The sequence below is a fragment of the Oryx dammah genome, unplaced genomic scaffold, assembly GCF_014754425.2.
Source record: "Oryx dammah isolate SB20612 unplaced genomic scaffold, SCBI_Odam_1.1 HiC_scaffold_1, whole genome shotgun sequence".
NCBI classification, from domain to species: domain Eukaryota; kingdom Metazoa; phylum Chordata; class Mammalia; order Artiodactyla; family Bovidae; genus Oryx; species Oryx dammah.
Genome location: NW_024070185.1, coordinates 63,377,953 through 63,401,821, shown reverse-complemented (window position 1 = coordinate 63,401,821; position 23,869 = coordinate 63,377,953). Strand labels below are relative to the sequence as shown.

Genomic DNA, 23,869 nt, shown 5'->3' with positions numbered 1-23,869 from the left:
AGGCTCTTCAGTTATCTGAATGCCTACCCTTCAGATGGAAAGTTTCCTCTTGGCACATAAAGAAGTCAAATTAGGCCCAGAAGAGACTATCCTTGTTGGAGCGTGAATGTCAAAGAAACAATCTTCAGTAAAATAGCTTTCTCTCTCAGCAGGCTCTGGAGAGAAGAAGAACTGGTTATCGGTAATGCCTGTGCAGAGCATGGTGAGAGAATTTTGGAGACTGTAAGAACTGATATTTGTATGGGATCAAAATGTCATGATAAGGATTTTCACTTGTTTTGTCGCTGGTGAAGACAGTTCACTTCAGAGTGCACCAGGATTTGGGAGATACAGAAGGGACTGGACTAGCCTCTCATGAGACAGGGGAGAAGTGCCTTTATCAAGGTCGAGTGGTACCTGCTTGAAAATGTCTCCTTCCTTAGATATGTGGACAAACATTGGCCCATCTCCTCTGCAGACTTCAGAGGATCTAGTAAGACTCTAGAGTCAGGGCATTGTCTCCAGCACAGGGGACAGCCCCCTAGAGGGATATTTACAAACATTTTCCTGGTGACCAGCTTCCATAGCTGAGAGATTTCAAGAGAATTAGAGGAAAGAAGCAGTCCCTAGGAACCGAAACCCAATGAGTTTCACAATCATTAATCAAGCTAAAGTTCACCTTTTCTCTGGGTGAATTCCATGATACCAGTTCAGGCTGGACCAACAGGCTAAAGTCTTCATTTGGGAGATCCTCCTAGGGTCTGAGAGGGGGCTATGCTTCTCACAGCTTCCTGAGTGTCGTAGGTACAAGCCACCAGAGGTTCCTGGAGTGGTCATTGAGGTCCTGGCTCGATGTCCCTGATTATCAGCCTAGAAATTCTATGGTGTCCTTTCATACTCCAGGAACTAACTCGGAGGTCCAACTCACCTACATCTGGGGGCTACTGCAGAAAGGTTCAATTCAATTTAAATGCATTAGGGAGGGAGCACTGCTTCCCTTGTAGCTCAGTTGGTAAAGAATCTGTCTGCAATGCAGGAGACCCGGGTTTGACTCCTGGGTCAGGAAGATCCCCTGAAGAAGGAAATGGCAACCCACTCCAGTATTCTTGCCTGGAGAACCCCATTGACAGAGGAGCCTGGCAGGCTATAGTCCATGGGGTTGCAAGAGTCGGACACAACTTAGCAACTGAACTACCACCATGGTTTGTTTACAGTATTGTTCCATAGGAGATGAATTTCTCCTTTATCCTCCTAGGTTCTGTGACTGGACCTGAGAATTAAACTGTCATGAAATAGGTTAACAGGAGAAGAGCATACAAATTGTATTTAATATTTTTACATGTATATGGGAGCCTTCCCCATTTCCTGCTCCAGGGGATATTCCCAACCCAGGAATCAAACCCAGGTCTCCTGCATTGCAGACAGATTCTTTACTGACTGAGCTACAAGAGTAGCAGTGCTGCCTCCCTAATGCATTTAAACTGAATTGAACCTTTCTGCAGTAGCTCCCAGATGAAGGTGAGTTGGACCTCTGAAGGTGCTAAGAAGCTCTTAGGACTGAGAACTCATACCCTTTTAAACAAAGAATGATAAATTTGTGGAAAAGTGACAAGACAAAGGAAAAGGCATTTAAGTTTCTAGGGGCAGAGGATCATGGAAAATTGACTAGGAAATATATTGGGGAAACTAATGGAATATAAGGATTATTTTAGTAGATTTGTTTGTACAGATCCATTTTGGTGTCAGCTTACCTGGTGATAAGAATGTTCTCTTCCTGGTGTAGGGAAGTCACCTTGCTTATAGGAAGCTTTATAACCTGTTTTCATGTCACAGAGGGGAAGTCAGAGAACCCTTCTGGCATGTGCCTTCAGCTCAAAATAATCGGTATGCCAAAATGCATATTTTGGAGTGGCATGTTCTAAATCCCTTTGGTTCAGATCTCAGTTTTTTATTAAATATATTCTGTCTATAACTTTGGGCAAGTAATTTAACTCCTGTTAGCTGGAACTTCTGTGCTCCTTTATCGCTCCTCCTTATTCCTCAGCTCCAGGCAGAATACCTTTTGGTTGATACATGGTTCTCTCTAAACCCTTGATTATCCCGTCAACCAAGCTGGATTAAGTGTTTTCTCAGCTGAAAGGCAGTTCTGGTCTCCTGGTAGGTTCAAGGATGTGTCATAAGGCCACTGAAAACATCTACAATGAGAGGATTTAATCTAAATGCTGGAGATATGGCAACAAATGAAAGAGATCAAGTGCCTATCCCTGTAGGGCTTATATACCAGTAGAGAAACAAACAGTAAACAATAATATAATACAATATGGTGTTACATAATATAATATGGTATAACATAACATAATATGTCAGTGCTAAGAATAACAAACATCAGAAGTGATCAGGAGACCAGGAGATCATTTCTCTGAAGAAATGATATTTGTTGCAGAATCTTGGGTAAAGTGGAGAAATGAAATGTGAATATCTGGTATAAAAATGATCCATGCAAGGGGAACGACAAGCACAATTTTCCCCGAAGCAAGAGGGTAATTGGTGGCCCAGAGCACCAGAGTGGCAGGATTAAATGAGTAGATGGAAGGAAATGAAGTTGAGAGGTAGTAGGAAGACAGATCAGCTCAGCAGGGGGTCTTGTAGGCATGGTTAAGATTTCATCCATATTCTGAATGAGATAGGAAACTATTGAAGGTCTCTTGATTGGCCTAAGTTGTATCTTTTAAGCGTTGTTCTGGTTGCTATAAGAACAATAGACTATATAGAGGTAAGGGTGGAAAGACCAGTGAAGATTGACAGTATTCCAGACAAGAGAAATTTGTGGGTTGGAGTAGGGTGGTGCTGGTGGGGAGACAACAAGAGGTTGTATTCATGATGTATTTCAAGATAGAAGTGACAGTACTTCTATTGGACGTTAATGGGGAGTAGACAGACGAGTTGAGCTGAACAATTGAGTGAATAGAGTTGCTATTTACTGAGATGATAGGAACTGGTGAAGGAACAAGCTGGAGAGCTTAGAAATCAAGAGTCAAACTCAAGATGGCCATCAGACATCTGAACATAGTCTGTGTGTGGCCTTTGGTATAATTGTGCTTGGAAGACTAATCACAGGCCTTGCTTTCCCAAATCAGAGATATAACATTTTCAGGCCTGTGACCACAGAACTGAAGCCTTAGGAAGTATCCACAGAAGGCACTCTGAATGTACAGTCATAGGAAATATCCAGAGCAAGTATGACCAAGGCTGGGGCAGTTGGAAGACAGAGTGTATTAGTGAAGAATAATATTTGCACATAGAGAGATATTCATTGGATCTGAATTTGAATTTTTTTGTAAACAGAAAAGGAAAACTTGGATTTATATACTGTTTAATAAGTGCTTTCAAATCCTTCATCATCATATTTATCCTATGAGGTAGGATTGATTGTCTTCATTTTGGAGATGAGGAAATGGAAGCTCAGAGAAACTCAAATATTGTCCAAAGTCACACAACTAACAGGTGAGGGAATCCTCAAATCTAGGTTTTTCTGACCCCCATATCATTTCCATTTTGTTGTGCTCTTTCCATTTCACCACAGTTATTTTGGAGTAGCCACATATTGATTCTGCCAGTATTTAAGAAAAACACACAAATAAGTTGTACCTAGTAAGGGTGTAAAAATGTCCTCTTTGCCCCTTATTGACTGCAAATGACCCGTGTACTCAGCCCACACACACCCATGGCCCATCCCACCCCATGTTCATCTCCAATCCAGTCTCCTCTGGCAGCTTCGCTTCCCTGGCAACCAAGTGGCTAATGAGCTTCACCCCAATTCCTGTCTCTCTTAACAAATCCCTTTTATCAATGGCTCATTTGCATTGAAAGAAGTTTTCATGCCAGGCAATATTTTAGGGAATATTTTACAACTCTTGTTGCTTAAATTCAGAGAGAAACTACTTCAAACATGTCCAAACCCTTTACCCTACTGGATCATTTCAAAATGCAATTAGAAGAGAATAGTTTTTCAATGAGCATTTTGGTAATTCCTGCCAAGTATTGCTTAGTCTTAATTGAGAGCACAGGTATATCTACATGGTGCTAAACATTTGAATAAAAAAGTCCAACTGGAATGTATTGGGATGTTAATACTGGGTCAAAAGCCAGCTTTGATGTCTTCAGACACTGTGAATGATTGCCCTTGGGTCATCCAAACCCCCTTTGGGTCTCATCTTAATCATGCCAGTGTGTAAGGGAGTGGGTAGAGTGCTGAACTTAAATAAAAAGGGTTGGAGCACCAGTCTTGACTTCGGTAATTCCTGGTATGTGACCTCCCCCAGCCTCAGCTTCCCCATCTATGCAATGGATATGCTTCTGCCTGCACACCCTGCTTATTTAACTTATATGCAGAGTACATCATGAGAAATGCTGGGCTGGAAGAAGCAGAAGCTGGAATCAAGATTGCCAGGAGAAATATCCATAACATCAGATATGACGATGATACCACCCTTATGGCAGAAAGCATCCTACTAACAAAGCTAGTGGAGGTGATGGAATTCCAGTTGAGCTGTTTCAAATCCTGAAAGATGATGCTGTGAAAGTGCTGCACTCAATATGCCAGCACATTTGGAAAACTCAGCAGTGGCCACAGGACTGGAAAAGGTCAGTTTTCATTCCAATTCCAAAGAAAGGCAATGCCAAAGAATGCTCAAACTACCGCACAATTGCACTCATCTCACATGCTAGTAAAGTAATGCTCAAAATTCTCCAAGCCAGGCTTCAGCAATACGTGAACCATGAACTCCCTGATGTTCAAGCTGGTTTTAGAAAAAGCAGAGGAACCAGAGATCAAATTGCCAACATCCTCTGGATCATGGAAAAAGCAAGAGAGTTCCAGAAAAACATCTATTTCTGCTTTATTGACTATGCCAAAGCCTTTGACTGTGTGGATCACAATAAACTGTGGAAAATTCTGAGAGAGATGGGAATACCAGACCACCTAACCTGCCTCTTGAGAAATCTGTATGCAGGTCAGGAAGCAACAGTTTGAACTGGACATGGAACAACAGACTGGTTCCAAATAGGAAAAGGAGTACATCAAGGCTGTATATTGTCACCCTGCTTATTTAACTTATATGCAGAGAATATCATGAGAAACGCTGGACGGAAGAAACACAAGCTGGAATCAAGATTGCCAGGAGAAATATCAATAACCTCAGATATGCAGATGCCACCACCCTTATGGCAGAAAGTGAAGAGGAGCTAAAAAGCCTCTTGATGAAAGTGAAGAGGAGAGCGAAAAAGTTGGCTTAAAACTCAACATTCAGAAAACAAAGATCATGGCATCCGGTCCCATCACTTCATGGGAAATAGATGGGGAAACAGTAGAAACAGTGTCAGACTTTATTTTTGGGGGGGGCTCCAAAATCACTGCAGATGGTGATTGCAGCCATGAAATTAAAAGACACTTACTCCTGGGAAGAAAAGTTATAACCAACGTAGATAGTATATTCAAAAGCAGAGACATTACTTTGCCGACTAAGGTCCATCTAGTCAAGGCTATGGTTTCTCCAGTGGTCATGTATGGATGTGAGAGTTGGACTGTGAAGAAAGCTGAGCACCAAAGAACTGATGCTTTTGAACTGTGGTGTTGAAGAAGACTCTTGAGAGTCCCTTGGACTGCAAGGAGATCCAACCAGTCCATTCTCAAGGAGATCAGTCCTGGGTGTTCTTTGAAAGGAATGATGCTGAAGCTGAAACTCCAGTACTTTGGCCACCTCATGCGAAAAGTTGACTCATTGGAAAAGACTCTGATGCTGGGAGGGAGTGGGGGCAGGAGGAAAAGGGGACAACAGAGGATGAGATGGCTGGATTGCATCACCAACTAGATGGACATGAGTCTGAGTGAACTCCGGGAGATGGTGATGGACAGGGAGGCCTGGCGTGCTGCAATTCATGGGGTCGCAAAGAGTCGGACACGACTGAGCGACTGAACTGAACTGAACTGAACTGATGCCTGCACAGCTTCCTAAGATGTTTGAAAGGAATAAATAAAACAAATTTTGAACTAGTCAGTGGTCATATTGTATTTATCTTTGCATCTCCAGTGCTGAACACAGGCATGTAGTAGAGACTGGATACATTTTAGCTGAATAATTTATGAATGAGTATAGATAGTATAGGCAATTCTAGTGCTCTAGCACCTATTATTTATATAGCTCTATTTACATTCACCAGTTCCCTCTGGTACTTAAGCAGATTTACCATCCTAAGAATATGAGGACATATAGCCCAGAAAAAATATGTACTAAAAGCATAAAATGTACTGTGCTAGGTGTAAATAATTTCCCGTTAGTCCAAGTGGTGAATAACCTCAGCTTTTGTTCTATTTGGAGCACCTGTTTGTAATCCACGTCATAAATATTTTCAGGACTATTGCTTAGTAGTCAATGAGTTTCTTTGTTGGCATAGAATTTAAGATATTTCCCTAATAAGGACACCCAGTGTTAAAGCAATGAATTTCTATAGCTATGCAGTTCAGAGAGTTACCTAGGAGATGAAAAGCTAATCTGTCTGGAATTTCTGCCCTTGAGACCAAAGATACTATAAATTTGCTCGGGAGGAAAATAATCATGGTAAGCATCTTAATTTCTTCCATCTCGTTTCCAAGCAGATGTCGCTGTGTTTTAGCCTGGAATTCATCATCTCTCTGATACATCAACATTGACATATTACATCTTCATCTCTTATTATAGAAAATGGAAATGAAACTAGAATGTGAACATGTTGAATGAATCGGACTCCCCAGAGATTTGGGGGAGAAGAAAAACTCCTACTCGCCTTTGACTTCTGGATTTCTTGTTTCCCTCATGTTTGGATTGCACTTTAAGAAGTCCATCTGGAGGTTCACTTTTTTATATTTTGCAAATGCACGTAGAGTTTATTATCAAAAAACAAACCCCTAAAAGAAGAAAAACCTGTGAGTAGGGATTGGGGGGGGGGTGGGCACAGTCAGAGAATCACCTCAGAAATCCAATGATGGTATTTAGGGTTAAATACCAGAGATTAAATTCCATTTATTGCTGGGCTTGACTTTGCCAGTCTGTTAGTTTGGGTGAATGCATAGATATGTTTAGCTGCTGCTTCTGTCTATTAAGCTCTTCGTTTAGAAGATGAGTTTGGGTGGGTGTCAACCCCTGCAAATGTCATCAAGCCCGTAATGCCTCCATAGCACTGAGTTATCAAAGCAGCACTGCCACAATCTGTATGAGACTTCACCCCACAGTGGGCACCAGTACACTTCTTTCCTTTTTCTGGCCTCAAGCAAACATTCTTAGGATTTCAGGATCCTATTATATGTTGAGCGAGTTGCGTTCTTCTTGAATTCCTTACGAAGTCACTCTGGTCCATGGAGATTAGAAGTTTAAACTTTGAAGGCCATACCTCATCGAGTTCTCTTCACTTTGGCTCCCCAGCCATTTCTGTCGCAGCCAAACTTAATCCTCTTCAGACATATCAAGCCAACCATCAGTCAAGGGGGTCTTTATTTCCTCACACATGCTACAGAGATTAATGCTGCCTGATTTTCTCATATATTCCCTGGCACCCTGACCAGATTCACCTACTGTCTGAGATTGATGTAAATAATGTTTACAACTTGGCCCAAACTTGTTGGCCATTTATAGGAAGAATCTATCTTATTCTAGAATCACAAACGCTCATGCCGTCTTGGCCATAACAGGATAGCCAGATAAAGCATTAGCATCTTAGAATCTCTTTGTAAATTTCCAGACCCGGGAAAATAAAGAGCATTTGCTTCAGTAGGTCGGAGTAAAACTGTCAGCATTAGGCAGAGAGGCCCGTGAAAATAGCATTGGATTTAGAGTTGGCTCTCGAGTTATAGGTAGTTGTACCAGTTTCTAGCTGTGAGGTCTCGTACAACTAACATAATCTCCCTGGACGCATGTTCTCATCTGGAAGAAAGTTCTATCATGAGCCCTGCACATACCTCTGGATGATTGGACTAGGGATATGAGAGTGTCTTGAAAACAATGAAGTGCTATTTAAGTGAGAGCTACCACCATTGTGATGTATAGCACACTATAAGTTGTCTTATGACCATTTACTGCAAGTTTTATGACAGTCCTAAAATACATCAAGTTTTTTTATTTGTATCTCTGAGCCTCAGTTTTCTTATTGTAAAGTGAGGTGAAATGATACTCCATAACCCACAGATTGAGCAAGTTAATAAGTGTGAGTGGGCCTGGAGTGCACACGATGGTGGTCTTCTTTCTCTCTTGGCACTACTCTGAAACCTGGTAGAGCAGCTGTGCATTATATAGTTTTGAATTCAAGTCTCCCACAAACACCTTTTTGGAAGCTTTCTGGTGAGAGGATCAATGACCTTGGTGCTCCACTGCTGAAGGCATTTGAGAACTTAGCAAGCACTGTAGTAGGGAGAACTCCCGCCTGTCTTCCTGCACGACTCCCAGTCCTGTCCTATCTGAGAGGTTCTGTGCCTTCCATTTCAAGCAGAACATTCAAGAGGAAGTCTTGTCAGAGAAGCTAGACCATGGTAGGGAAGAGACTAGAAACAAAGACAAATGAGGACTATTGAAGAATACTGGGACAGTGAACCTGAAGAACAGAAGACATAGGGGTCCATGACACAGCTGTCTTAACTTAACCTGAAGGAACTGTTATTTTCCGAACTTTTCAGTGGCAACCCATAGTAAGAAAGACATTTAATATTAAACCTGGTACACATTTACATAAATCTATAAATAATTAAAATACCTTGAAAAACAAAACCTGTCTCTCTCACATACTATAATTCTATTTTTTTCTAATTCTATAATTCTTCTATTAGCCTATCCTATCCTATTCAATTGCATTGATTATAATACTGGATATAATTTCAAAATTTATTTTATAAGCCATTAATTAAAAATATTGCTATGGAAGACACATATTATCCCAGAAGATGGAATTAGGACTTTGAGGCGAAAAATAGAGCAAATTTCAGCTCAAAACAAGGAAGAAACAACTAATAATTAGGCCCATTCAATAGAGAATGGACCTCTCAAGTTAGTAACACTCTTGACATTGGATATTTTCAAGATTAGACCTAATTTGTATGCTGTGTCTATAGATTAGGGACTTTCCCACTTCAAATATTTCAAGAGCCCACAATTCACACTAAGCTAAAGGGGAAAAAAAAGAACATAAAGGAAAGTTTTCAGTTCAATAAAGCCAAAAATAAAGAGCCAGGGATGGGGGCGAGGTGGGTGTTGGGAGATTATCTTTCCTTAGCTTCTGCCCAGTTAGAGAGAAAACATTCTCTGTTACACTTCTGCTCCCTACTACTGAGTGATCTCCCTTCCTTAGAACAATTTTTCTTGCTGTTGACAGTAGCAGATTTTGAAGCTGTTGCTGCTAAGCTGCTGGGATGTTCCTTTTTCGAATCTTTGGTCACTTTAAGCCTTCATCACAGTTTAGGTAGTTGTCTTTTGAGTGATCTTACAGTCTGTGTGTCTCTGTACCCTGGGGTTAGCAATGTTAAATGTAGAGTCAGTACAAATGATTGTTTATTGCATAAATGAATGCATGAGTACAGGCATGAATGAAGAAGATTCCACTAGTCTCCTTAAAAGGAGGATCTTTGAGTCACTGATGCATATCTTGATTGGGAAAGTAGTATGTTTAAGAATAAGTAAGAATGGTAACAATTGTTGAAATGTTGACCAGCACTTGATTCCTAGGCATTCTGGAAATTTTTAGAGACAAGGACTCCTTTGTGTATCTCATGCAAATTATGGCTTTTATCCTCAGAAAAACATATGCATCTTTGTACAAATTATGTATACAATTTCAAGAGTGCAGTTATTCTCTCTCTGGCCTAATGTTAGGCTTAACAATTAGGTCTGACTCAAATGGAAATGCTTTGTAATTTTGTCTTTGCTTAAGCAAGTAGGATTTTGGAGAGAGCAGAATGCTTCATTACTATGTACCAGATACATGTTCAGTGTTTTATTTACATTAGTTCATTTACTTTACATAATCATGTGAAGCATTGTGTTTTATATATATGATGCTTTTTCCATGATCCAGCGGATGTTGGCAATTTGATCTCTGGTTCCTCTGCCTTTTCTAAAACCAGCTTGAATGTCAGGGAGTTCACGGTTCATGTATTGCTGAAGCCTGGCTTGGAGAATTTTGAGCATTACTTTACTAGCATGTGAGATGAGTGCAATTGTGCGGTAGTTTGAGCATTCTTTGGCATTGCCTTTCTTTGGAATTGGAATGAAAACTGACCTTTTCCAGTCCTGTGGCCACTGCAGAGTTTTCCAAATGTGCTGGCATATTGAGTACAGCACTTTCACAGCATCATCTTTCAGGATTTGAAACAGCTCAACTGGAATTCCATCACCTCCAATAGCTTTGTTTGTAGTGATGCTTTCTAAGGCCCACTTGACTTCACATTCCAAGATGTCTGGCTCTAGATTAGTGATCACATCATCATGATTATCTGGGTCGTGAAGATCTTTTTTGTACAGTTCTTCCATGTATTCTTGCCACCTCTTCTTAATATCTTCTGCTTCTGTTAGGTCCAGACCATTTCTGTCCTTTATCGAGCCCATCTTTGCATGAAATGTTCCCTTGGTATCTCTAATTTTCTTAAAAAGATCTCGAGTCTTTCCCATTCTGTTGTTTTCCTCTATTTCTTTGCATTGATCGAAGGCTTTCTTATCTCTTCTTGCTATTCTTTGGAACTCTGCATTCAGATGCTTATATCTTTCCTTTTCTCCTTTGCTTTTTGCCTCTCTTCTTTTCACAGCTATTTGTAAGGCCTCCCCAGACAGCCATTTTGCTTTTTTGCCTTTCTTTTCCATGGGGATGGTCTTGATCCCTGTCTCCTGCACAATGTCACGAACCTCATTCCATAGTTCATCAGGCACTCTATCTATCAGATCTAGGCCCTTAAATCTATTTCTCACTTCCACTGTATAATCATAAGGGATTTGATTTAGGTCATACCTGAGTGGTCTAGCGGTTTTCCCTATTTTCTTCAATTTGAGTCTGAATTTGGTAATAAGGAGTTCATGATCTAAGCCACAGTCAGCTCCCAGTCTTGTTTTTGTTGACTGTATAGAGCTTCTCCATATTTGGCTGCAAAGAATATAATCAGTCTGATTTTGGTGTTGACCATCTGGTGATGTCCATGTGTAGAGTCTTTTTTTGTGTTGTTGGAAGAGGGTGTTTGCTATGACCAGTGCATTTTCTTGGCAAAACTCTATTAGTCTTTGCCCTGCTTCATTCCGCATTCCAAGGCCAAATTTGCCTGTTACTCCAGGTGTTTCTTGACTTCCTACTTTTGCATTCCAGTCCCCTATAATGAAAAGGACATCTTTTTTGGGTGTTAGTTCTAAAAGGTCTTGTAGGTCTTCGTAAAACCGTTCAACTTCAGTTTCTTCAGTGTTCCTGGTTGGGGCATAGACTTGGATAACTGTGATATTGAATGATTTGCCTTGGAGACAAACAGAGATCATTCTGTCGTTTTTGAGATTGCATCCAAGTACAGCAGTTCAGACTCTTTTGTTGACCATGATGGCTACTCCATTTCTTCTGAGGGATTCCTGCCCGCAGTAGTAGATATAATGGTCATCTGAGTTAAATTCACCCATTCCAGTCCATTTTAGTTCACTGATTCCTAGAATGTCGACGTTCACCCTTGCCATCTCTTGTTTGACCACTTCCAATTATCTGCTTTATTGACTATGCCAAAGCCTTTGACTGTGTGGATCACAATAAACTGTGGAAAATTCTGAAAGAGATGGGAATACCAGACCACCTGACCTGCCTCTTGAGAAATCTGTATGCAGGTCAGGAAGCAACCGTTTGAACTGGACATGGAACAACAGACTGGTTCCAAATAGGAAAAGGAGTGCGTCAAGGCTGTATATTGTCACCCTGCTTATTTAATTTATATGCAGAGTACATCATGAGAAACGCTGGACTGGAAGAAACACAAGCTGGAATCAAGATTGCCAGGAGAAATATCAATAACCTCAGATACGCAGATGCCACCACTCTTATGGCAGAAAGTGAAAAGGAGCTAAAAAGCCTCTTGATGAAAGTGAAAGAAGAGAGTGAAAAAGTTGGCTTAAAGCTCAACATTCAGAAAATGAAGATCACGGCATCCAGTCCCATCACTTCATGGGAAATAGATGGAGAAACAGTGGAAACAGTGTCAGACTTTATTTTTGGGGGGCTCCAAAATCACTGCAGATGGTGACTGCAGCCATGGAATTAAAACACGCTTACTCCTTGGAAGAAAAGTTATGACCAACCTAGATAGCCCATTCAAAAGCAGAGACATTACTTTACCAACAAAGGTCCGTCTAGTCAAGGCTATGGTTTTTCCTGTGGTCATGTATGGATGTGAGAGTTGGACTGTGAGGAAGGCTGAGCACCAAAGAATTGACACTTTTGAACTGTGGTGTTGGAGAAGACTCTTGAGAGTCCCTTGGACTGCAAGGAGATCCAACCAGTCCATTCTGAAGGAGATCAACCCTGGGATTTCTTTGGAAGGAATGATGCTAAAGCTGAAACTCCAGTACTTTAGCCACCTCATGCAAAGAGTTGACTCATTGGAAAAGACTCTGATGCTGGGAGGGAGTGGGGGCAGGAGGAGAAGGGGACAACAGAGGATGTGATGGCTGGATGGCATCACGGACTCGATGGATGTGAGTCTGGGTGAACTCTGGGAGATGGTGATGGACAGGGAGGCCTGGTGTGCTGCGATTCATGGGGTCGCAAAGAGTCGGTCACGACTAAGTGACTGAACTGAACTGAACTGATATGATCTTCACATGATGTACTCTGCGTATAGGTTAAATAAACAGGGTGACAATATCCAGCCCTGACACCTTTCCCAATTTTGCACCCGTCAGTTGTCCCACGTAAGGTTCTACCTGTTGCTTCTTGACCTGCACACCAGTTTCTCAGGTCTCTCTGGTACTCCCATCTCTTTAGAAATCTTCCACAATTTGTTGTGATCCACACAGTCAAAGATTTTAGTGTAGTCAATGAAGCAGAAGTAGATGTTTTTCTGGAACTCCCTAGCTTTCGCTATGAACCAACGAATGTTGGCAATTTGATCTCTAGTTTCTCTGCCTCTTTGATACCCAGCTTGTGCATCTGGAAGTTCTTGGTTCACATACAGTTGAAGCCTAGCTTGAAGGATTTTGACCATCACTTTGCTGGCATATGAAATGAGTGCAATTGTGTGGTAGTTTGAACATTCTTTGGCATTTCCCTTCTTTGGGATTGGAACGAAAACTGACCTTTTCCAGTCCTGTGGCCACTGTGACTGAACAACAACAACAAGGCTTTTTTTGTATCGTTTTTCTGTGTATTCTTGCCATTTCTTATTCTCTTCTGCTTCTGTTAGGTCCTTACCATTTCTGGCCTTTATTGTGCCCATCCTTGCATGAAATGTTCCCTTGATATCTCCAGTTTTCTTGAAGAGATCTCTAGTCTTGCCTATGCTGTTGTTTTCCTCTACTTTTTACACTGTTCAATTAAGAAGGCCTTCTTATCTCTCCTTGCTATTCTCTGGAACTCTGAATTCAGTTGGGTATATCTTTCCTTTTCTCCCTTGCTTTTTGCTTCTCTTCTTTCCTCAGCTGTTTGTAAAGCCTCCTCAGACAACTACTTTGCCTTCTTGCATTTATTTTTCTTTGGGATGGTTTTGGTCACTGCCTCCTGTACAGTGTTATGAAGCCCTATCCACAGTTCTTCAGACACTCTGTCTACTAGATCTGATCCCTTGAATCTATTCATCGCCTCTACCATATAATGATAAGGGATTTGATTTAGGTCAGACCTGAATGACCTAGTGGTTTTCCTTACTTTCTTCACTTTAAGCCTGAATTTTGAATTAAGATTTCTGGGAGAAAAATCAACAACCTCAGATATGCAGATGAAACCACTCTAGTGGCAGAAAGTGAAGAGGAACTAAAGAGCCTTTTGAAGGTAAAAGAGGAGAGTGAAAAAGCTGGCTTAAAACTCAACATTCAAAAAACTAAGATCATAGCATCCAGTCCCATCACTTCATGTGCAAGTAGAAGGGGAAAAAGTGGAAGTAGTGACAGATTTTATTTTCTAGGGCTCCAAAATCACTGCAGACAGTGACTGCAGCCTTGAAATTAAAAGACACTTGCTCCTTGGAAGGAAAGCTATGACAAATCTAGACAAAGTGTTAAAAAACATCACTTTGCCGACAAAGGTCCACATAAAGCTATGGTTTTTCCAGTAGTCATGTATGGATGTCAGAGTTGGACCATAAAGAAGGCTGAGCACTGAAGAATTGATGGTTTCAAACTGTGGTGCTGGAGAAAACTCTTGAGAGTGCCTTGGACTGAGAGATCAAACCAGTCAACCCTAAAGAAAATCAATACTGAATATTCATTGGATGGACTAATACTAAAGCTGAAGCTCTAATACTTTGTCCACCTAATGAGAAGACCCGACTCATTGGAGAAGACTTTGATTCTGGGAAAGATTGAAGGCAGGAAGAGAGACAACAGAGGATGAGATGGTTAGGTAGCATCACCAACTCAATGGACATGAATTTGAGCAAAGTCTGGGAGATAGTGAAGGACAAGGAAGCCTGGCGTGCTGCAGTCTATGGGGTCACAAAGAGTTGGACATGACTTAGGGGCTGAACAACAACAATGTGATCTTCGTATATGTGCTATAGAATAATATATGTACACATATATACATATACTATAATATAATCTTCTTATGCAGAGATAATATGCATATGCACACACATATATACATGTACAAAGAAAGTCATATTTGTACCACCCTTTCTTCTCCCCTGTCCTTCTCTTCCCTTTAGCATTCAATAAATTGTTTCCATCCCCTCTTCCCTTTCTGTCTCAGAATTTAAAACATAAAAATATTGTTCAGCACTCGTCTTTAGAGAAGCTCACTCTCACCTGGTGACTTCTCTAAAACAAAAGGCTAGTTAACTTGCTGGGGCAGGAACATAGACTTTTTCTATTTCTTTGCTGATGAGGTGGGTATTGAGAAACAAGACACAAGTCAGTTTTCAACTGATTCTTCTGTTATATTCTCAAAGTGCCCTGAATAATGTGAGGACACAGAAATAAACAAGACTTAGTTCTTGCCCTCAAGAAGTTCACAATGTAGTTTGAGTTAAATTATATTGTTTAGTTATAATCCAATAAAAAATAGGTTAATAAATAGCTCTGGACCACTGGATCCTAAGGATATATTTATTAATACCCTTCATGAATAAATGGGGTACATCACGGGGTCTATTGAGTATTGTGTGCCAACAAGTCCTGGGGAGTGAAGTCTGGTGTACAGGGTTTCAAGTCATTAATATAGACTGCTTAAACCAGGGTTATGGAGGAAGTCACCCAGGAACACTTTGGAGAGTGAGAGGATTGACTGAAGCCAGAATACAGAGCAATGGGACCACTTACCCAGCAGCATAGGAAGAGGATCAACAGTAGGACACTGAAAGGGAACAACCAGAGTGAAGGCAGGAGGAGAACAAAAAGAGAATGTTAAAAGCCAGAGGAGGGGATTTTAAGAAGAAAGATGAGGCCAGTAACATCATGCCACAGGAAGAAAGTAAGAGAAGTCTAGAAGAGTTAATGGACTTGGCTTTCAAGAGTTCATGGTGATATAAGCAAGAGCAATTTCTGTGAAGTGGTGAAGTAGAAACCCATTGCTGTGGGTTGTAGAGTAAATGGGAGGTGAAGAAGGTGAGAATGGAAATATGCACCAGTGGTTCCCAAATGCTGGACCATGGACTCAGCTGCATCAGAGTCACCTGTGGGGTATTAGGAAATGTAAATCCTTGGCCTCAACCCCACATTTCCTGATTTAGTGAGTCTTGGTGGGTCTCAAGGATTCATAGTTCTAAAAAGCCAGGTTTGAGAACAGTTAAGAGTATTAAGTCCATGAGGACATCTTCCTTGTCTCATTCACCATTGTACCTCCAGGAGTTAGATCAGTTTCTGCCCATTAAAGTTTCTCAGTAACTATGTAGAATAGCAGCTCCATAACTGAACTGTTGGCATCAACTACTTCCAAAGGTTATCAACTAGACTGAACCATATGAAATGACCATTTTTTGTGGGTCACAAGTAGTCAAATTGGGGCAATTTCACGTAGTTTAATATCTTATTAATAAAATAGATGATATAAAAATTATGATATTCATCTCATGGGAGTCAACAGAAACTTTAGAATTATAAAGGGATCCTATAGAAGCCAGTCTCCAAAATGATCTTCCTGATCCTCACTTCATGATATTCATGTATGAGTGTAATGCTCTCCTCCTGAGTTTGGGTTGGACATAGAGAATAGAATACTGCAAAAGTGGTGGTATGTCACTCTTAACAGGTTAAAAAGAGACTGCAGCTTCCGTTTTGGGTATATTCTCTCTGTCTCTCTTGGATCATTCAGTCCAAGGGAAGCCAGCTGCCACATCATAAAGACACTCAGGCAGCCCATGGAGATCACCACCCATCCCCACCATGGGGGAATAGAGGCCTCCAGCCACCAACCACAGGAAACAGCCTGGAAGAGGATTCCAGCGCCAGTCAAGTCTTGAGATGCAGCTTTGCCAGAGTCTCCCAGTTAAGCTGCTCCCATATTCCTGACCCTCTGAAACTGGATGAGAACTTAAATGTTCACTGTTACAAACTGCTATGTCTAGAGGTGGTTTACTCCCCAGCAATAGATAACTAATAGAAGCCTTCATCTTCAAGATGCTAGGAACTGATGGTTGAGTAGTTTTTACTTCAGCATACTTTCACATATATCCTGTAAGTTTTTCAAGACAAGCTTTAATTCCTTTTCATTATTGAGGAATTCGAATCATATGCATTGGTAGAGAAAGTATTTTATTTGGAATCAGAAGATGCCATTTATTAGCTGCGTAATTCTGCAGATCACTTAATTTCTCTGAGCTTGTCTTTCCTTTTAGACAAAATGCAGATTACCACAATACCCCTTGTCTTAATGTTTATTGTAGGGATTAGGTTATGAATACAGTGGATCAACTCTAAAGTGCTATTGAAATGCTAATTTTAATAGATGATAGAATTAATCACCTTTCACCAATGATAAGTCAATCAAGGTCACATAGCTAGTCGGTTGCAGAATAGGAACTTGCACCAAAGTCTCCTAATAGTAGCTAAGGACAGGGCTGACATAATTTGGCGCAAGCCACCTTTACTATACGAGCCTCAATTTCCCCATACGTAAAATGAATAAAATGAACCAAGTGATACAGGGTTAACAGGCATTGATCAGAACCTAAGGAAAGAATGCTTGTCCAGATGTCTAAGTCTCCAGAGAGCCGGGGTGAGGTGTGTATCTGACATCCCTGGGGTTTCAGGGCCTCGCTAGACAGAGCTGAGGCGGCAGGAAGCTTTGTGATGTGCGCAGCGTAGGTGGCAGCCTTGGTGTCATGCAGAGGCACCTTGGTGTCTTGCAGAGGTTGTTGATACCACTGCCAGGGAAGACGGGGCTCATTCTTCTACTTCTGCTGCCAGCCCCACAGCCCCTGCAATAACATGCTATCCTTTGTCACTTCAAACCCATATACTTCAGATTTGTGCTGGTGCCAGGAGAATTCACGATGAATTCAGTCTCCATTCATTCAGGAAATCACGGCTTTGGAGCTTCTATAGAAGACAACGAGCATCACATTTCAAATCAGGCTGAGAAGGTCAGGATTCAAGTTAGTGTTTGGAGTTGTATAAGATGGGTAATAATACTGTTAACTAAAGTTTGTATAGCACTTTAAAGTTTACAAAGCACACACTATATATGTTCTCATTCGAAGTTCATTATCCTCATTTTCAGCTAAGAAACTAAGCCTCAGGGGGATCAGATAATTCATGGCAGAATCAACTTGAACTCTGGTGAAAGTTTTCCAAATTGTATCCTCTTTCCACTGGATATTCTTGTACCTGTCAATACTGTTTCCTATTTCCCACAGTGGTGATTTTGTTATTGTTGCTGGCCTTGTCCTTTAAGAGTAAAAGCTCCTCAAAAGCAGACAAAAAAAAAAACGATATGATTATGATCACACATCATGAGGGAGAAGATTTATAATCTGAGATGCCTGACGAGTGAGTGAGTGCACACTGTGGCAGGCACACACTAGTCTGTATACCACTAAACAGCTCTGTGAATGTGGAAAATTGATGCCTGATTCCTGTAAATACATGACTTTGTGGTTGGAGAATCAAGGGCCTCTTTGTAGGAGCCAAAAGAACTGGGTTTTCTCTTTCTTTCCTAAATGCTGATGCTACTATGGCATCCCTGGTTTTGTGGCGGGTGGGGACCAATGTGGAACAAACTAAGGAAGGATGGAAGGTCAGGAATAGGTAAGAGTTGGCCCAGGGCTGAGCTCACTGACTGGAGAGGTAGCTGCTACAGCAGACAATGCTTGGGGGTTTGGAAAAAGGCAGATCTGATGGAAATCCCAGTTCTACCTCTGGAGGGCCGTGTGGCTTTGGGCAAGTCACAACACTTTCTCTGTTCCTTGTTTTCACAACAAAAAATCAGTGACAGTACTGTTGCCTATTCTGGGTACCTATTTGTTTTGGCTGTCCCATGAGATCTCATGCTATTGGATAGGGCTTTAGGGCAGAGGTTGGCAAACTATAGGCTGTGGGCTAAATCCAGCCTAATGCCTGTTTTTGTAATAGAGCATGAGCAAAGAATGCTTTTACATTTTACACTTTTAAGTAGCTGCAAAAATATCATACACACAGAGGAAACCAGAATTGGAAAAGACATATGTACCCCAATGTTCGTCACAGCACTGTTTACAATAGCTAGGACATGGAAGCAACCTAGATGTCCATCAGCATATGAATGGATAAGAAAGCTGTGGTACATATACACAATGGAATATTATCAGCTATTAAAAAGAACGCATGCCAGTCCAGGTTCAATGCATGATACAGGATGCTTAGGGCTGGTGCAATGGGATGACCCAGAGGGATGGTACGGGGAAGGAGGTGGGAGGGGGGTTCAGGATGGGGAACCCATGTACACCCGTGGCAGATTCATGTTGATATATGGCAAAACCAATACAATATTGTAATTAGCCTCCAATTAAAATAAATAAATTTATATTTAAAAAAACACATTTGAATCAGTTCTAATGAGGTGGCTTAAACTGGAGCCTATTATACACAGTGAAGTAAGTCAGAAAGAAAAACCACCAATACAGTATATTAACGCATATATATGGAATTTAGAAAGATGGTAATGATGACCCTATACACGGGACAGCAAAAGAGACACAGATGTAAATGACAGACTTTTGGACTCTGTGGGAGAAGGCGAGGGTGGGATGATTTGAGAGAATAGCATTGAAACATGTATATTACCGTATGTGAAATAGATCACCAGTCCAAGTTTGGTGCATGAAACAGGCCGGTGCACTGGGACAACCCTGAGGGATGGGATGGGGAGGGAGATGGGAGGAGGTTTAGGATGGAGACACATGTACTCCCATGGCCGATTCATGTCAATGTATGGCAAAAACCACTACAATATTGTAAAGTAATTAGCCTCCAATTAAAATAAATAAATAAAATAACAAACAAACAGGGAGAGTAGTAAAATTGTTACCAACCTGAAACTATTTTTAAGCAAATAAAAAAACAAGTAGCAGAAAAGAAAAAGAACAATATTTTGTGATACATGAAAATTTTATAAAATTAAATTATGCATATTTAATTATATATATTATATAACATTTGTAAATGTAATTATATAATATGTAAATGTAACATGCCTGTTATATAATTTATTTAAATGTAAATATATGTACATATATACATATATTTAGACATAAATATATTTATACATAAATATAAAATTAAGTTTTGATATTCTAAAAATGTTTTGCTAAACTACAGTCATGTTTATTAATTGACTATCATTGTCTACCCTATTTTCATGGTACAATAGCAGAGTTGAGTAGTTGTAACAGAGATCATATGATCTGTAAGCCTAAAATAGTTACCATAAGGCCCTTTACAGAAAAAATTGTCTGACCCTGCTTTTACAAGGCTTATAGTTCTCGTATAACACTGTGGGGTAAGCAGATAAGTTGTGTTTCTCTTTTTTACATGTGAGAAAAGAGACTTTGAGAGAAAAAGTGAATCAATTAATGCCACATAGCTTTAAAAAAAAAAAAGGAATTTATACTGGAGCCCAAACTGCAAGTGACATTGTCTTAATCCCTACCCAAGTTTGTAGACTTTGGTTAAACAGTACACAAATAATGGATCAAGTGGTGTGAGGGAGATTGGCAAATAGGTTATAAAGCCAAAGCAAGGGAGAACAGTTTATAAATGCAGGAACCCAAACATCTGGGCCACTAGAGTAAACATTCTTGTGCTTTCAAAATATACAAGAGGCAATGTGATTAGTAACAAGCATAAAGGAAATCTTCCAACTCACCAGTGAGTAAAGAAGTACAAGAAGATTTTCATGAGATACTACTATTCATTCTAAATTAGCAAAAATGTTAGATAATCATGTCTGATAGAGGTGATGTGCTGAAACTGGAATAGTTACTTACAGATTGCTTATAGTAATGTAAAGTCATTACAGATACCTCAACAAGAATCAGTATCACTGATTCTCATTGATGTATGACAGAAAACCACCAAATTCTGAGAGCAATTATCCTTCAATTAAAAAAATAAAAAAGCAGACACTATTGAAAAGAAAAAAAAAAAAAACTTACCTCATGAAATACTAACTGTGGGGCCCTGGGCGCCGCCATCTTGGGGAACTGAGTGGCCCAATGAGCCGCTGCCCTGTGGGGAACGCAGGGCACGCGCACGCAGGCAGGGCTCAACTAGGTCACAGCTATGGAGGCGCCCGCAGTCCACCTGCTGCCGTTGCTGCTGCTGTTCGCGGCCTGGGTCCTGGAGCCAGGCAGCACCTCTGCGGAGGCTCCGCCACTGGTCAACGAAGAGGTGAGGCGCACGGTGGACCTGAGCAGCCACCTGGCCAAGGTGACAGCCGAGGTGGTCCTGGCTCACGCGGGCAGTGACTCCTCGCCCCGCGCTGCCTCCTTCCTGGTAGCGCTGGAGCCCGAGTTGGAGGCCCAGCTGGCACACCTCGGCGTGCAGGTGACGGGAGCGGATGAGGAAACCAACAGTCTGGAAGTACAGGAGACCAAAATGAACGGTAAAAGCGGGAGATTCTTCACAGTCCAACTCCCAGTTGCTCTCGATCCTGGGGCCGAGGTTTCAGTCGTTGTGGAAGCCGTTTATACCCACGCGATTCAGCCGTATCCAACCCAGATCACCCAGTCTGAGAAACAGTTTGTGGTGTTTGAGGGGAACCATTATTTCTACTCTCCCTACCCGACCAAGACGCAAACCATGCGTGTGAAGCTCGCCTCCCCAAACGTGGAGAGCTATACCAAATTGGGCAACCCCATGCGCCACGAGAATCTCCTGGATTACGGCCCTTTCCATGACATCCCTGCCTATAGTCAGGATAGTTTTAAAGTACATTCTGAGAACAACAGCCCTTTCCTGACCGTCAGCAGCATGACCCGAGTCATCGAGGTCTCACACTGGGGTAATATTGCTGTGGAGGAAAACGTGAACCTGAAGCACACAGGGGCTGTGCTGAAAGGGTCTTTTTCGCGTTATGATTATGACAGATGGATAGATAGTGGCATCTCCTCCATCCGTTCTTTTAAGACCATCCTTCCTGCCTCTGCCCAGGATGTTTATTACCGGGATGAGATTGGCAGTATTTATACCAGACACCTCCTTGTTTTGGATGACTCGGTGGAGATGGAAATGAAGCCTCGTTTCCCTCTCTTTGGCGGATGGAAGACTCATTACATCATTGGCTACAACCTCCCAAGCTATGAGTACCTCTATAATTTGGGAGACCAGTATGTGTTGAAGATGAGGCTTGTGGACCACGTGTTTGATAAACAAGTGATAGACTCTCTGACTGTGAAGATCATCCTCCCTGAAGGGGCCAGGAGCATCCAGGTGGACAGTCCCTATGAGATCAGCCGAGCCCCGGACGAGCTGCACTATACCTACCTGGACACGTTTGGCCGCCCTGTGATCATGGCCCACAAGAAAAATCTGGTGGAACGGCACATTCAGGACATCGTGGTGCAGTACACCTTCCGCAAGGTGCTCATGCTACAGGAGCCCCTGCTGTTGGTGGCCGCCTTCTCCATTCTGTTCTTCACCGTCATCATCTATGTCAGGCTGGACTTATCCATCACAAAGAATCCAGCTGCAGAAGCCAGGATGAAGGTGGCTTGCATAACAGAGCAGGTCTTGACCCTGGTCAGCAAGAGACTAGGTCTCTACCATCACTTTGACAAGACGGTCAGTAGATACAAACAGTCCCGGGATGTGTCCACCCTCAACAGTGGCAAGAAGAGTCTGGAGACGAAGCACAAGGCTTTGACCAGTGAGGTGGCACTGCTGCAGTCCAGGCTGAAAACTGAGGGCTCCAACCTGTGCGACAAAGTGAGCGAAATGCAAAAACTGGATGCGCAGGTCAAGGAGCTGGTCCTGAAGTCAGCAGTAGAGGCCGAGTGGCTGGTGGCTGGCAAGCTCAAGAAAGACGTCTACATTGAGAATAAGAAGCTCATTTCAGGAAAGCAACAGGAGCTGGTCAGCAAGATTGAACACATCCTGGATACCCTGTAGCCCTCCAGAGGGCAGGGTGGGCAGTGAACATGGAGGCCAGCAGATTATGGCTTCTGTATTTTGCAAAAGGTTTTCAAGGAAGAGAGAAGCCAGGCCTTGCCTCAAGCAACACAAGAAGCTTAGTTTTTGTCCCTAAAATGTTCTTAAAAAACAAAACAAAACAAAACACCTAGATATCATTTAAAACAAAATATCTTTGAATTTTGAACAAAGAAGTTTTTGAGTTGGCTTTGTTTGTTCTGAAGCCTAGGATATTCTTTTCACCTCAAGCCCCTTGTTTTACACCCTTCTAATTCCTGAGATTTGGATATTTTACAAGCATGTGTATGTTTTTTAAAGCACATATAACCAAATGAAAATAAAGCTAAGGCTGTAAAAAAAAAAAATCCCTCTGTATTGAGTCTTTGAAAGCTCTTATTCTTTGATTCATTGATTCCATTTCTGAACATCTAATCTTGAAAGTAGTTCTAAATTCAGAGAAAAGGCGTTCATAATAGTATTGTTTAGCATCAATCTGGAAGTAACTAAGTGTCCCAGAATAGCTGATTAACTAAATTGTGGTATATCAACCTGATGGAATACTATGCAGCCACTCGACCACTAAAGACTAGATAGCAAGGCAGAAATAAAATTTTATAATGTGAAGTTCAAAAAGCTCAATAAAACTTCTAATTTTTCTATGGTTTTTGCTATGAAAAATTATGTCTGTACTAGTACAAGGAGCAGTGAAAACAGGTGATTTCTTAAGGTGCTAGCACTCCAAATCCATTGTTGTTACAGCATTGACTAGATGGTAAAAGAACTGGAGATCCTGTCTCCCCTCCAAGAGATTAGATCTGAGTTGTCTCAGTCACCATGTTGGTTATGCTTATACTGAGGCCTCATGTTTCTCTTTACCTTAGGCCAGGATAGTGTCCAGAACTAGGGGCCAGGCTGAGCCCACAGGTACGGTTGAGGAAGCATTCCTGCCAGAGTTAGACAGGTAAAGGAAGAAGGGGCCAGGAGGTGGTCATGTCTCTGTCAGCAGATATTCATGGAGATCTCTCAATTTGGAGGTTGCATTGTCTTAGAAAGGTTCTGGACTTAGAGTCAAAATTTTGCAACTCAAGACCTGACCTTGA

General features: G+C 41.5%; 1 protein-coding gene and 1 long non-coding RNA gene across 2 annotated transcripts in view; both read left to right on the top strand.

Annotated features, from left to right (window-relative positions):
* Positions 1-23,869, top strand: part of LOC120862830 — a 585,125-nt gene that overhangs the window by 307,109 nt on the left and 254,147 nt on the right. The window lies entirely within an intron of this gene.
* LOC120862812 (dolichyl-diphosphooligosaccharide--protein glycosyltransferase subunit 1-like) lies at positions 14,803-23,071 on the top strand. The gene has a single exon (XM_040238924.1). It carries the CDS (start codon positions 20,922-20,924, stop codon positions 22,746-22,748), a length of 1,827 nt encoding a protein of 608 aa, XP_040094858.1. The 5' UTR covers positions 14,803-20,921; the 3' UTR covers positions 22,749-23,071.

Coding starts and splice junctions, on each gene's coding strand:
- LOC120862812 (XM_040238924.1), top strand. CDS start 20,922: ATGGAGGCGCCCGCAGTCCACCTGCTGCCGTTGCTGCTGCTGTTCGCG.